The sequence below is a fragment of the Nerophis lumbriciformis genome, linkage group LG23 (genome assembly GCF_033978685.3).
Source record: "Nerophis lumbriciformis linkage group LG23, RoL_Nlum_v2.1, whole genome shotgun sequence".
Classification (NCBI taxonomy): domain Eukaryota; kingdom Metazoa; phylum Chordata; class Actinopteri; order Syngnathiformes; family Syngnathidae; genus Nerophis; species Nerophis lumbriciformis.
Genome location: NC_084570.2, coordinates 20,972,956 through 20,989,688, shown reverse-complemented (window position 1 = coordinate 20,989,688; position 16,733 = coordinate 20,972,956). Strand labels below are relative to the sequence as shown.

Here is a 16,733-nt window from a genome sequence, read left to right as displayed (position 1 = left end):
ATGATCTTAACTTCATGAATGTGACCACTCGGTGTCGCCGTAAACCAAATTATTGTATTTGGGGCGGCGTGGCTCAGGTAATAGATCGGCCGTGTCAGCAACTTGAGGGGTTCCAGGTTCGATTCCAGCCTATGCTGTCGTTGTGTCCCCGGGCAAGACACTTAACCTACCTTTCTCCCAGTTCCACCCACACTGGCCTAAATGTAGCTTAAAAGATGTAGATAATGGGTTTCACAATATAAAGCGCTTTGAGTCTCTCAAGAAAAAGCGCTATATAAATATAATTCACTTCACTTCAAAGGCATAAACATGTCATAAGGTTCATGTTTTTTCATACCTACTATTGTTCTCTGTTTGATATTGATATCGGTCAATATGGGGACACCCCTAATACTGGCACCAAATTGGTACAGTACTTTTAAAATGCTTAATTGGTACTTAAAACATGAAAAACATGCACATTTTTCTTTAAAAAAATGTTTTTCATGAAGTGACATTGAAGTTGAACAGTCTAGTAATTGAAATACTTCAATCATGTACATTACATGATAACTAAGTATGAGAATGATTATAATTCCAGGTGCTGTGGTGTATCAGTACATGGTCAATACTAGATCCATATTTTAGATTGCCATTTTGTATGGTCTCAAAACCACTGCTGCCCCCCCTAGAGGGAGGTTTGTGTATCGTTCAAGCATGAATAAATACACTTAATATCGAAGTACCAAAGCCTTTTTTTTTGTTTCAGTTTGAATGCCTGTGTCGTATTCATCTTATATGACTGATGTATTTTCTTTTTTCCAGAACCGAGAGCGTCTAATACAGGTGACAATGACGATGACAGCGATACCACCACCACCACTGCTGATCCTGGATACCCGGGTCTGCAGTTCTGCGCCAGCCAGTACACAGACCGAATATATCTGTACGATAAGGTAGACCACGACTTCTTTTTTTTTTGTTTACAAAACCACATCATCTTTGATTTACAGTACAAGTGCACAGTACATGTAGCGTAGGGCTGATCGATACCAAAGGTGGTATCAGTAGATGATCGATGTCAGAGTAATAAGTTCAGAAATCTTTTTTTTTGTCTTTTTTGGTAATGGTAATAAATTCAGGGACTAATTCCCTGGACACAGGAGGAGTTTTAGAACAAAAACCAAAGAATTTAAAAGAGTAGTAGATAGTAGTTCTTGTTTTTGTTTAGTTATAGCATGCTAACGTTAGCTTGCTTACATGCTAACATTAGAATGCTAACTTTTTGAGCTAGTTTTGCAACCGTTTACACCAGAGTCATATAACTTGGTATGTGACATTTGTTAACTGTTCGCATGCAAACAATAGCATGCTGGCAAGCTAACTTAAACATGCTAAGTTTTTCATCTAATTTTACACTTGTTTCTCTATTTTCGCAGCCATACACGTTTGAGTCATATACAGTAACTTGGTATATGAAACATGCTAACTGATATCATGCTAACATTTGCACACATGCTATTTTATTGTAAGCGTGCTAACGTTTTAGGCTCATTTTGTACAGTTACACCTAAAACTCTCGGATTCAGACACCGGCGACCCTTGGCCAGAGGTCCTGGGCACAGATAGCAGGCTCATCAAAATTTTCGCGGGATATTTCTTGTTACTATATACTATTAATTTTGTCTTGTCCAAACAATTGTATGTACCGTATTTTCTGGACTATAGAGCGCACCGCTATACAAGCCGCACCCACTGAATTTTAGAAGAAAACATTTTTTTCATATACCGTATTTTCCGCACCATAAGCCGCCCTGGGTTATAAGCCGCGCCTTCAATGAACGGCATATTTCAAAACTTTGTCCACCTATAAGCCGCCCCGTGTTATAAGCCGCATCTAACTGCGCTAAAGGAATGTCAAAAAAACAGTCAGATAGGTCAGTCAAACTTTAATAATATATTAAAAACCAGCGTGATGTGGGCGCGCATGGAGTCGTATATCAACATGGACGGAGCTGCGTGAAAAAAGCCACCCGGCCTCTTCGCGTAAACTTACCTTAACCACTCGCTCATCTTTTCTTCATCCATCCATCACTTCGAGTTAGCTTTTATGATGACGCCGGCTGGAAAGGTCTCTTTTGGCAAGGTCTTCCTTTTGAATATCACCATGGGTGGAAGTTTCTGGCCATTAGCATGGCAAGCTAGAACCACAGTGAAGGATGACTTCTCATTCCCTGTGGTGCGAATATTCACCGTACGTGCTCCCGTTGTATCCACAGTGCGGTTCACAGGAATATCAAAAGTCAGTGGAACCTCGTCCATGTTGATAATGTTCTCTGGCCGGATCTTTTTTTCAGCTATCTTGTTTTTACAATATGCACGGAAAGTAGCCAGCTTTTCTTGAAAGTCTTTAGGCAGTTGCTGTGAAATAGTAGTCCGTGTGCGGATGGAGAGATTGCGTCTTTTCATGAACCGGAAACCTGTCGCTTAGTAGGAGCCATTTTGTGGTCTTTACAGATGTAAACACACAAAGGAAATGAAACGTAATATCCGCGCGCTTCTTCTTCTTCTTCTACGCGGGCGGGTGGTTGCTTACAGTAGAAGAAGAAGCGCTTCCTGTTCTATGGGGGCGGGTGCTTACCTTGGCGGTTGCTTGCGTAGAAGAAGAAGCACTTCCTCTTGGCGGCTGTTTACCGTAGTTGCGAGACCGAAACTTTATGAAAATGAATCTTAATATTAATCCATATATAAAGCGCACCGGGTTATAAGCCGCACTGTCAGCTTTTGAGTAAATTTGTGGTTTTTAGGTGCGGCTAATAGTGCGGAAAATACGGTATTAGCCGGAGATATATATGTTGTGAAATTAGTTATTTACACAGAAAGATACCGTAAATGTTTTTGTCCAAGCCTTAATTGTTTTCAAACGGTGCCTGTAACACGGCAGTAAGACGGCTGATCAAACAAAACAGAAGTCATGGTCATGGACCCATGAGCTGTGGAAGCTAGCTCTCCAATCAGCTAAACTGACTCAATAACTCCACGGTGAAGTTTTAGTGAATTTACTGAGGAATTTGTGAAACTGAAACAATACAAAATAATAATTAATAATAATTAATTAATAATAATTAATAATACTAACACAGACACTCGTGTTAGCATATTAGATAATGCTAACGACGCTAACTTCATTACGTTACGATAGCACGTACACAAATGAATGAAAACACTCTTACAGACATCACACATGAGACGGGTTAGTAAGTATGAATTGTGTTAGTTTTGTTGTAAAACTTACAAATGTTGCTTGGAGTGATTAATGAAGAATCCTTTTGAGGAGAAACGCTATTGACCTATAATAGACGAAACAAAATATTATTTCGGTTCAAGTTGTAGTTACATTGTAAAACTTACAAACGTTGCTTGGAATGATGAATGAAGAATCCATACGATTAGAGACTCTATGGACGGCGAGAAGACTGGTTGAAAAAAAGAAAAGGACTACCGATAAATGGAGGGACACTGCAGCATCTGCACGGAGCAAATTCGTCCAAAATGGCGCCATACTACAAACAATAGAACACTCTCTAAGTGTTTTTGCTTGTTTTTTTAAATTAAATTATTATTATTGTTGCCATTAGCGAAGAAAAATCCATAAATTAGCCGCTCCCTCTTTAGTTCATACTTGCCAACCTTGAGACCTCCGATTTCGGGAGGTGGGGGGTGGGGGGGCGTGGTCGGGGGTGGGGCGAGGGGCGTGGTTAAGATATATATATATAAGAAATACTTGACTTTCAGTGAATTCTAGCCATATATATTTTTTTTATTACATATATATATATGTAATAAATAAAAATAAATAAATAAAAGAAATACTTGAATTTCAGTGTTCATTTATTTACACATATACACACACATAACACTCATCTACTCATTGTTGAGTTAAGGGTTGAATTGTCCATCCTTGTTCTATTCTCTGTCACTATTTTAGAACACACACATTATACAAATATACATTATAAAATCAATAAGAAAACGGGAGCTCTAATTTGGGAGTCTGAATTAGGATCAGAAGTTCCTACATAAACATTGCGTACTCACGTTGCCTTTTTGTATTGATTACTGCAGCTGTGCACTGGATTCATTCACAAATACAAACTACAACTCACAAACACTTTAAAGTTAGGCTCCACCATCAGAATGTGTACTTAAACTTATAAAGTTAACATGGATATTATTCAGCGAGTTGATTCACCAAAACTAACCTGTTATACAGGAGGAAAAAGCACACAGGACGTTTCAATTGTTCACGGACTGGTCGCGCTCATCAGAATGACAAGACACTTCCGGTCTACAGGTGATAGCATTCAATTGGGAAGAAACGCCCTACTGCCCCCTACTGACCAATGTGAATACTGATAAATGTGTAATGACAGCTCCAAAAACGAATTCAAACAACAAAATAAAATAAATAAATCAACACAAAAATGTGACACATTATGGGTGGGTCACATATGCATGTACAGTTGATGGCAGTATTGTCCTGTTTAAAAGTGTCACAACATTGCTGTTTACGGCAGACCAACTGCTTTACGGTAGACGGAAACTTGACTGCTGTTGTTGTGTGTTGTTACCGTGCTGGGAGGACGTTAATGAAACTGCCTAACAATAAACCCACATAAGAAACCAAGAACTCGCCCTCGATCATTAGCTGTTTATATTGTGAGAAAGCGGACGTGTGAACAGGCTGTCAACACGTCACTCAGGTCCGCATGGACCTGAGTGACGCCCCCTCCAGCTCCGCCTGAATTTCGGGAGATTTTCGGGAGAAAATTTGTCCCGGGAGGTTTTCGGGAGAGGCGCTGAATTTCGGGAGTCTCCCGGAAAATCCGGGAGGGTTGGCAAGTATGCTTTAGTTTAGGAAAAAAAGTAGCGGCTTATAGTCCGGAATTTACGGTAATTAAAGAGAACAAGAAACTACAGTGGAACCTAGATTTACCAACTCGTCTTTTGCGAACTTTTCGATTTACGAACTTAAAGACAGGCATGGGAAATTTCCGCGTTTTTTAACATTCATTTTAGAGTCAAATGACCACTTCCCCTGTTTTTTTTTTTCAATTAAATATCAATAGAAATACAATTCAAACCATATTTGTTGAACGCTCTCCTCAGCCGCAGGTACTCGCCGTTCCTCTCGCCTTAACGCCGCACTGAGTTGCAGGACAAGCTAATATGATTAGCAGCAAGGTAGGCAGCCGTCAACGTTGTGGCTCGCAGAGCGAACGAAGGCAACTACAAGTAAGCTAGCTAGTAGATGGTTAGCTGACGAGCAAGCTTCTTTCGGTGTTTCAAAGTTGATCGAGGAAAAAAAGTTAAGACCATGGTTAAAAAGCACCAAAAAAAGTTTGCTCGTTAGCTAACCATCTAGCTAGCTTACTTGTCGTTGCCGCCATCATAACACCAGAAGTAAAATACAGGATAGAGTCGCCAAATGAGAAACGTCTTCTGAGTTCTTTGCACGCTTGTTATGGAATTTTGCATTACATTTTCAATGATGATGATGTTAGTGAATGATCTACCAACGAAACTACAAAAATCAATGCTACATTACAAGACAGCCTGAGGAGGTTGCCAGATGAGAATAAATCTAAAGGTAAAACATAATGTAGAAATGCAGCCAATTGCATTGATTTTCTAAATGTTCCTTTAAGGTTTGAGTGGCAGCACTTTGTGCTGATAGAAATGTTCCTTTTTTTTTTTTTCTTGAAGTGTGCTCACATCCCTGATGAGATCGAGCCAAATATGCCTCTTTTGTGTCCCGCTGGCAGCCATTTTTGACTTGCTCGTATGGAAACAACTGACTAAGCTAAGTTTTTAATTGTGATGAGACCGAACTTTTCCGGGAAAAGATGCCGAAGCGGATCTATTTCACAGCAGAGGAGAAGACACTACCTCTCGTTTAGTGGCATCTCTTCCAAGAACACACACACTAGGGTTGTACGGTATACCGGTACTTGTACAGTATCGCGGTACTAATGAATCAAAAATACTCTGTTTGAAAAGTACCGGTTCCCAACGGGCATGACGGCGTGCCGTCACGTCATGACATTGTTGGTTTTACGAGCAGAGGAGCATGTTCGGCAGCGCACACACACGGAGTACTTACAAGCAGACACAGTGTGTAGACAGAAAAGGGAGAACGGGCGCATTTTGGTCTAAAAACTAACTATAAAGGTGAAGTTATAACACTGAAACGCCTTCAGGAAGAGGTGCTTTAAGACATGGCTAGCTAGCTAGCAGCTAACATCCATCCGCAGTCTGCAGTGTTTTAGCTACTTCTAAATCACTAATCCTCGCCTCCATGGCGACAAATAACGTATGTTTCTTACAAGTATCATCCCTGCTGGACGAGGAATAGCTGAACATGTTTCACTACACACCGTAGGAGGATACAATAGCTTTTGTTAGAGTCACCGCTAACAAAAGCTAGCGCGCCTGAATGTAAACAAATGCTATGGGTGGATCTACACCTGACATCCACTGTAATGATACCAACTACAAGAGCGTATCTAGTCAATACTACTATGATTACATCGATATGTTTTATCGTCACAACATTTTTTTCCTTTTTTAAAAATTCATATTGTGTTTATGAACTCAGTAAATCCGTCCCTGGACACATGAGGACTTTGAAAGACCAATGTATGATCCTATAACTACTTGGTATCGGATCGATACCTAAATTTGTGGTGTCATTCAAAATTTATGTAAAGTATCCAAACAACAGAAGAATAAGTGATTATTACATTTTAACAGAAGTGTAGATAGAACATGTTGAAACGGAAAGTAAGCAGATATTAACAGTAAATGAACAAGTAGGTTACTAATTCATTTTTACAGCTTGTGCCTCATAATTTTGACAAAATAATAGAATGATAAATGACACAATATGTTACTGCATATGACAGCAGACTAATTAGGAGTCTTTGTTTGTTTACTTACTACTAAAAGACAAGTTGTCTAGTATGTTCACTATTTTATTTAAGGACGAAATTGTTCTTTGATTGTAATGAGAAACATTTAATGTACCCTAAGATTTTTTGTTAAAATAAAGCTAATACTGTAATGCAATTTTTTATTTAGAAAAGTATCGAAATACATTTTGGTACCAGTACCAAAATGGTATTGGAACAACCCTAACACACACACACACGGCCCCTGCTCCCCCACCCCTCCTTTCTCCCCCTCGGTCCCTTCTTCTCTTTCTCTCCTGCCGTCTGCTGCCCATTGTCCGAAGACGATGTCAAGTGGATTTTGACCTTCAAAAGAGACATTTAATAAATTGTAATAAGTCAATGAAACATGTGATGGCCAATACTAATACATAAGCACAAAATTAATTTATGTCCAAATCATAAAATAATGTGGCATTCAAAATGCGTCTATTCAGAGCAGCCGTCAAGTTGCGTGTGTAGCAAAAAACCTGTCATCTCACACCGCCCACCCGAGAGCAGGAGCACGGAGTAAAATACCACCATGATGTGTAGAAAATGCACATCAATTTCCTAATACTCTCAATATTTCCCACGCAAATCCTGGTGATAAATCTCCCTTTGATTGTGAATCTAGCAACCCCCCATGTGATTTCTGCGCCTGCTGCAGGATTATCCCAATGTGACATCTTTCCAGGCACAACTCCTCCAGTTTATCATTTAAACGGCGGCGGGGAGCATTTATCTGGGCAGCTTATCGCCTCAGCCAGGCGCACATGACACTTGTCTATTGGCGTCACGGTAATATAGCATTGGTGATTCAGTTCAGCACTTTGGTCCCCTTTTACGTAAAACCCCTCTCGTCTCTTATCTACGCCGCTAGGGAAGGAATTTGAGCCCTGGTGAATGAAACAAAAGGCTTGAGTATCACAGAGCGATCGATACTGGTTGGCAAGTGACACTCAAGACAAGTGCTAGGAATGCACAGGAGTGGAATCAGCATCAGATTAGGGTTAAACAATAGTTTGTCTTCTCCTGTGAAGTAAAGCTAACTTACAGTCTCTGACGGAAACCCTGTAATCTTGCACTGATTAGTGCTCTTTGGTGGCCGTCTCATTCAATTAAAACATCCCCGCTTGGAGAGAATTGGTGATATTTCCCATTATTCGGGGTGTTTTGATTGAGTGCGATTGATCTATTCAGTGTATTTACGACGAATGCCATTGACACACTATCTGAACGAGTTCCGTCCAATTGTTTCATCAAAACAAACTCAATAGTACACAATAACTTAACAAAACCTACTATCTACTAGAGATCGACCGATTATCGGAGCCGATTTTTGGCATTTTGATGTACAGTACAGGCCAAAAGTTTAGACACACCTTCTCATTCAATGGTTTTTTTTTATTTTCATGACTATTTACATTGTAGATTGTCACTGAAGCCATCAAAACTATGAATGAACACGTGGAGTTATGTTGTAACCTCAGTGGCCTAGTGGTTAGAGTGTCCGCCCTGAGATTGGTAGGTCGTGAATTCAAACCCATTTGAATGTCATACCATCCATCCATCCATTTTCTACCGCTTGTCCCTTTTGGGGTGGCGGGGGGTGCTGGAGCCTATCTCAGCTGCATTCGGGCGGAAGGCGGGGTACACCCTGGACAAGTCGCTACCTCATCACAGGGCCAACACAGATAGACAGGCAATATTCACACTCACATCCACACACTAGGGCCAATTTAGTGTTGCCAATCAACCTATCCCCAGGTGCATGTCTTTGGAGGTGGGAGGAAGCCGGGGTACCCGGAGGGAACCCACGCAGTCACGGGGAGAATATGCAAACTCCACACAGAAAGATCCCGAGCCCGGGATTTAATTCAGGACTACTCAGGACCTTCGTATTGTGAGGCACATGCACGAAACCCCTGTGCTACCGAGTCATACCAAAGACTATAAAAATGGAGCCCATTACCTCCCTGCTTGACACTCAGCATCAAGGGTTGGAATTGGGGGTTAAATCACTTGTTTGGAGTGATGAATGAAGAATCCAATACGAGTAGAAACGCTATGGACGACTAGCAGATGGAACGGCACTTCTACTTCCGGTTGAAAGCTCTAAACCAGCGGTGCCCAAAGTAGGGTTGTTTCCTTTTGCCCACCAAAGGGTGGCTTACCAAAATGTAATATATACAGTCATATTCTTTAAGCTCACGTAATCATTGATGGCATGTCTACAGCGCTAACAAATTGTCATTGATCGAACGTGATCATCTCCACTACTTTAAATAATGGTGGTATGGGATTACATCCATCCATCCATTTTCTACCGCTTGTCCCTTTTGGGGTCGCAGGATCTGCTGTAGCCTATCTCAGTTTTATTCAGGCGGAAGGCGGTGTACACCCTGGACAAGTCGCCACCTCATCGCAGGGCCAACACAGATAGACAACATTCACACTCACACACTAGGGCCAATTTAGTGTTGCCCAGGTACATGTTTTTGGAGGTGGGAGGAAGTCGGAGTACCCGGAGGGAACCCACACAGTCACGGGGAGAACATGCAAACTCCACACAGAAAGACACTACTCACTTGTTGTGAGTACGCCTAAAATCACGTTGTTTGGCCCACGGCCCATTGGCACCTTTTCGCATTGGCCCTTTGAGGCAAAAAGTTTGGGTGCCACTGCTCAAAACAGAAGGGCACTGCAGCACCTGCAGTAAGCGAACTCGTCCAAAAGATGGCGCCATTGCACAAACAATAACATTTTCAGTGTCTTTGACGTCATGAGCTTAAATAAGGAAATTGGCCGCAGGGAGATTTCAATAATTGTTTTAAGTCAATTTATATGCTCGTGGACAACATTAGTAATTCAGGTCTAAGACCACTTACCATGCTCAGAATGACACCAAGCAAAGCATAGACTTATATGACCCAATACAAACAACCTTCCCTAGTCATGGTGGAAAAAAAATACAAATCAAACCAACACAAAATGCCAACAGACATGCTCATATATAACACAATGTAACACAATTTGTGGATATTATAAAGCATGTACATGCACCATAAAAAAACCTTTAAAAAAATAATGTAATCCATTACAAAGCATAATGGTAAAAATGCAAAACACTATCTCCACACTTATCCATGTTTGGTGCAGTTTAGCTGCTTGATATTTCTGATTGATTACAAAACTTTAAGAAGGTTGTCAATGAAGTAAACAAGGTAGGACTAGGCCATTTACACACTCTTAATATCCTTTTGTATTAATTATGAATTATATATCCATTATATTAATATGATAAGTCCACCTATATATATATATATATATATATATATATATATATATATATATATATATATATATATATATATATATATACATATATGTAGATATACATATACATGTATATATGTGCATATATGTATATATTTGTGTATATATTTATATACATACACACTAGAGATGCGCGGTTTGCGGGCACAACCGCGCGCGGATTATCCGCGGATCGGGCGGATGAAATTTAAAAAAATTAGATTTTATCCGCGGGTCGGGTCGGGTCGGGCGGTTATAAATAAATAAATGATAAATGGGTTGTACTTGGTTGAAATAAAAAAAAATTAGATTTTAAATAGATTCAGGCGGGTGGCAGTTAAACCAATTCGGAAATATATATACATAGTTAAATGTTGTTACCCACATACGAAAAACGAGCAGGCACCTGCTGCATATGCCACAACAGAAGAAAAAAAAAAAAAGAGATGGACACTTTTACGGAGCGGAGAAGGCCCCCGACGCCTCGCCGGGGTCCGGGACCGAGGCCCCTTCCCCCGAGAGGGCCCCACCGGGAGCCGTAGCTGAGGCGATCCGCGAGAAGGGCCCACCGCACCGACACTCCGCCTCGTCCGCCTTCGCCGCGGCCGGCGTCACGCGCAGCAGGTAAGCAGCTTACCTGCCCGCCACCCCCGTGGCCGGGGGCTCGTAACAGGGGTCACTCCGCGCGCCCCGCCCGCGCAGCTTACCTGCCCCCCACCCCTGTTGCCGGGGGCGCGTAACAGGGGTCACTCCGCGCGCAGTGCGCTCACGAAAGGGGTGGGGCTCACCCTGGTTGATATAGACAGCAGCTAGGACGGTGGCCATGGACGTCGGAACCCGCTAAGGAGTGTGTAACAACCCACCTGCCGAATCAACTAGCCCTGAAAATGGATGGCGCTGGAGCGTTGGGCCCATACCCGGCCGTCGCCGGCAGCGAGACGCGCTTGGAGGTGCGCTCAGCGCGGCTCCCATATGATTGCGCACTGGTGTGCGTCTGGGTCGTGACAGCGTGGCACGCGAATGTCTGTGCTGCATTGGATCAGTCTCCTTTCTTTAACAGGCAAAAGCTTTATAACCTCACTAATGCCTTGCATCGTCTATATTAGATATATAACAACGGGCGGGTGCGGGCGGATGGCGGGCGGATGCGGTTCTGATCAAATGTTACATCGGGTGGATGGCGGATGGTTGACGACTTTCTGATGCGGTTGCGGATGAAATAATTGCCTATCCGCGCATCTCTAATACACACACATATATACATATATATGTGCATATATATGTATATATTAGTGTGTGTGTATGTATATGTATGTATGTATGTATATATATATATATATATATATATATATATATATATATATATATATACATACATATATATATATATATATATATATATATATATATATATACTGTACATATACTGTATATATACAAAAAAGTCTAAAATCTATTTGTAATAGGAGGACTAATAAAAACAATTATTACTTTACATGCAGTTGGCTTTCGGCCCTTGACCAAATTTTTTCAGCCCAATGTGGCCTCCACAGCAAACATTTTGGACACCCCTGATCCAAAAGTTTGTTAATCAAAAAGTTTGCAAATAAAGGGGTTCGTCCATCGAGGTTCCACTGTACTAAAAAGTGTGGCAAAAAGAAGCAAATCCTTTGAGGCTCACTGAACTGAGCTTTCCAGGTCCCACACAATCTGCTGACCGCTTCATTTTCCATCAACGCTGTTCAGTTTCTTCCTAAAAATGTTACACAAATTGTCCGACCTAATGGGGTTTCCACTGCATATTGGATGACTGTCCTTGTCTCAACTCTCCCAAGTCTTCATTTGCCACCTCTGCTGCTGAGGCGAGCTAAATTTGTGCGGTGTGCTTTGTAGCGGCTTTATGTAGCGAGAGCATCTTACTGCTCAGCGTGCAAATTGGGAGGACAGTGCACATCTTTTTTATCCAGCCAGAGTCTAATCCCGCTCCATGCTGCTGCAGCACAACCCGCTCTCCCTGCCATTTATTTGACCATAATCCAAGCAAACACATGAGCCACTGCACATTGCGGATACTAAGCAGGAAAAACATCCTCATGCTGATTTGGACCTGAATTCCATGCAGCGTGTTATTAACCTTTTGGACTTTATCTGTTCTCCTGTCTGCCGCTGTTCTCGCCCCCTCACGTGTGAAGTGGCTCTTGCACCTTAGCTCCACTTTTGCATCCTCCGACTTCTTAAATGCGCCCGGCGTTCTTTCCTTGACCCCCCCACACACACACACACCCCACCCAACCCCAGTCAGGTTCACAGGGAGGGTGCATCTGAGACGGAGATGGAAATAAATGAATGCTCATTTTTGTGCTTTTACTGGAGGACTGTTATCACTGCCAGCATAATTCATGCCGCGAGATTCATTCCCCCGGCTCATTACTGCACGCGGACGCCGCCACAAGAGAAGCGTTTTCTTCAAAGTACCCTACGTCTGTTTGAATAAAAAGCGATATCTAATGCGAATTACCGTGGCAACCGACAAGGGGAGTCGTCATGAAGCCCAAAATGACTTAAACTGGCTCTTTCACTCACAGGGACACTTATCTTAAAAACCAACAATGTGGAGATGTTAGCGCTTTCCCACACATTGTAGTGATTTTGTCTTTAATAACAGAGAGCGAGAGGGTTTGGGGTGGTAATAATCTCGCAACAAATCCTCTCGCCTGAGGCCAACTGTTCATCTCTGCTCATCTGTTAGGACGGCGCTCCGTTAAACTTCAGCTTCATCCCCCTGGACATCAAACTAACCAACTGGGACGACCTGCCCGAGGACTTCAGCCGGCACCGGGAAAATCGAATACAGGTCTGCCCCTCCCGTGAGACTGTGTGTGTGTGTGTGCGTGTGTGTGTGTGTGTGTGTGTGTGTGTGTGTGTGTGTGTGTGTGTGTGTGTGTGTGTGTGTGTGTGTGTGTGTGTGTGTGTCTGGCATGAGCTTTGATAATCACCAATGTGTGTGTACGTACAAGTGTTTACACACTGCAATTTATTTACCTCGTGTCATTTCAGCAAAAGCACCACAAAGGGAAAGCGCGTGCGACTTTTAGAGGGCAATTCATGCACGGCGGCTTAACGCGTTCGACGATACGCTGATGGCTCGGAAAAGAAAAGAATCCAATATCTCGCCACAGACAGTGTTCCGTGTTTTATAAAACTTTGCTGCTCTTTTTTCCGGTGGGGAAAAAAACGACACAATTAACATTTTTTCTTGTATTGTTTATGTATAGTGTCGTCAAAGCACAATAAATGTAGACCAGTGTTCATTTTGACAGCAGTTGTTCATCCACTTTTCGTCAAAAATGTACTTTTTCAGTCCAATTTTAAATTAATTAATTAAATTAATTCAGTTTTAGACAACATTTTAGTCAGTTAAAATGATTGTAAATTTAGTCGACTAAAATATAAAGTATAAAAGATAAAGCAGGGATCCAAAAACTACGGATACGGCCCGTCAGTGTCCAAAATCCGGCCCACGGGAAGTCTGAAGTTTAAAAAAAAAAAAAGTTTTTATTTTTTATTTTAATTATTATTTTAAAAAATCTGTCCTTTTCTAATCCATTTTCTACCGCTTGTTACTCTCGGTGTCTGCTCAGGCAAATCATATTGTCTGAAAATGCATTTTCCCATCGAGTGCAAGTGTGCGCTCTTTCAGTCAATTAGTGCATGAGGAATATATATATATATATATGTATATGTACATATGTATATATATATATATATATATATATATATATATATATATATATATATATATAGATAAATACATATACTATATATATACATATATATATACATATGTACACATATACGTATATACATATATATATGTACATATATATATATATATATATATATATATATATATATATATATATATATATATATATATATATATATATACACAAATATATACACAAAAATAATAATAATAACAATAATATATGTATATATATATGTATATACAGCCCGGCCCTCGGCCAAATTTTAATCAACCCAATGCGGCCCCCGAGTCAAAAAGTTTGGGGACCCCTGATTTAAGGACTTTTGGAAGTTTATTTGAAAACACTTTTATTAATTAGACCAGTGGTGTCAAACTTTTTTTCATGGAGGGCCACATCGTAGTCATGGCTTCCCTCAGAGGGCCGCTTGTAACAGTGAATGTAAGAATATAAAAGTATAATCGCCTCATTATATTAGTGCCTATACATTTGGTTATTTGATTTTTGTACGTACAAATTGATGGATAACTTAGTTTGAAAATGTAAGTCCAGGTGACAAGCAGATATTTAAGTATTTATTGTTATGTTTAGAAACTATCATATAGTATATAATAATTAGGGGTGCTAAAAAAAATGTATCCCAATTTTTTTAGTAATTTTCAATCGTAAATCAATATTTTTTTTTTTTGACTAATTAATTAAAAAAAAAATTTTTTAGGCCATCTGTATGCTTACTTTGTGCACGTATGTGTCATACGTCAGCAACCAAAATGAGGTTTTGTAACCTGTAAGCTGTTTTGTTAAGGTTAATTATTATACCAAATAATACATTACGAAAATCAGTTTGAATCGAGAATTGTGTTGAATCGAGTATCGATTATGAATCAAATCCTCACCCCAAGAATCGGAATCGAATGGCAAGGTGCCCAAAGATTTACACCAATAATAATTGAATACATGTATATCAAAGTTTAAAACATATGAAATGTCATGTATTACATAAATTTTTTACTGTCAAAATGGAAAAAATTAAAACATTTAGTAAGTATGATGAAGTATCCACATTATTCCCAGGCTTCCCAGGTCTTTAGTTTGACACGTGTAAATTAGACTACCTGCAAAGCCTTTGTTTAACACAAAAATAGCATGATCTTATGGTCAGGAATGATGTAGTCAATAATTGTTTGCTCCACAGGTCAATCAATGCTAGTAAATATCTTTAAAGTAGCAGTAGAGTGTAACAACAAGTCGCCTCTATATTCAAGCTATTATCATATATATCTGATTTATGACACGAAAAGTTAATAGATAATAAATAGATATGATCAAAATAGTATAAATCTCACAGAGATTACTCGAGCCATTTTGAGAGATAATGAGGATGCAAGTCACGTGATGGCGTTACGTCGAGCTAAGAACCAAAGATCCCTTCCCCATCAACAACAATGATAATCAAGCAGACTCTCTGAGAGTCAACACGGATTACTTTGAGCAAAATTATGACCCAGGACCTTATATTTCTGAGCCCAAACACAAAGAGGATGAGCAATAAGTTTTATGCAGCTTTATTGTGACACTATAGCGCAGACCTGGGCAAATTAAGGCCCAGGGGCCACATGCGGCCCGTTAAGCTTTTCAATCTGGCCCGCCGGACATTCCCTAATCATTTTTTTAGATCCTTAAGATGGAAAGTGTAGCTGCCATTATGATGTGCAGTGATGTTTTCAAATGACCGTAAGTCTTGAACTATACAAAGTCTTTCAATGGTTGGAATCTGCGTTTTTACATACTATCCTAGTTACTATGGTAATCTAATTAGTTACTATGGTAATCTAATTAGTTACTATGGTAATGTAAGTCACAGTAGCTTAGACGAGGCACCAAGCAGTGTGGGTGGGGAGCGTTTCCACAGAGTGCTTCCAGAGCGGCCAGACTGAAATGCGGGTGTCAGGAACTGACATGGAAGGAGATTTTTACAGCAAAGTTCGAAAGCTTAGTGATATATCAGATATATCTGATTGTAGGTGGGTTTATTTTTTACCCTTCGCGTTCATATTTCGCTGTTTTTGTTGCATTTTTGTTGCGTTTCGCTTGTTTGTAAAATATGTGGATGGAGAGGGGGTGTGACGTTCATATGTTGTCAATATTCAGTGTTTTATTGTTCATAGTTATTATTGTAAATCCTACATTTTTTATTTTCATGTACATTCTGGGTGTCTCATTCAGTAAAAAATTTTTAAATTCCATTCCGTTTTTTAAGGTGGTCTGTCATAACGTTTTTAGCTTTCAATCAGACATTATTGTGAGGTTTTGTATTAGTGTCCCTAAAAATAGATGTACTGGCCCCCAGAAAAATGTTTTTCTCAAAATTTGGCTCCCCAGTCAAAATAATTGCCCAGGCCTGCAATAGCATCAGCAGCATTGCTAGGTGCTAAACATACAAACTAAGCATAATAAACCATAATAAAACTGTAATATTTCCACTCTCCAAACAACGGGACGCTCACATAATTGCGTTTAGATGAAGATTCAATCCCAACCCTCACGAAGGGTAAAAAATGTTCCTGCAACAAGCGTTTGTGTCTTTTTCGCCATCTTGGGGATGTGAAAGTGGACCAGCCTGTCGGTCCATGGCCACATTTGTCTACTAGCAGGTGAGAGATGCATGAATTATAATCTA

At 40.4% G+C, this 16,733-nt stretch overlaps 1 protein-coding gene across 6 annotated transcripts in view; it reads left to right on the top strand.

Moving 5' to 3' along the window:
- Positions 1-16,733, top strand: part of zranb3 (zinc finger, RAN-binding domain containing 3) — a 281,742-nt gene that overhangs the window by 170,566 nt on the left and 94,443 nt on the right. For all 6 annotated transcript variants that reach the window (XM_061984961.2, XM_061984960.1, XM_061984962.1 and 3 more), the window contains 2 exons: positions 805-935; positions 13,036-13,140. In XM_061984961.2, coding sequence (XP_061840945.1) covers positions 805-935; positions 13,036-13,140 — 236 coding nt within the window. The remainder of the gene's footprint in view (positions 1-804; positions 936-13,035; positions 13,141-16,733) is intronic.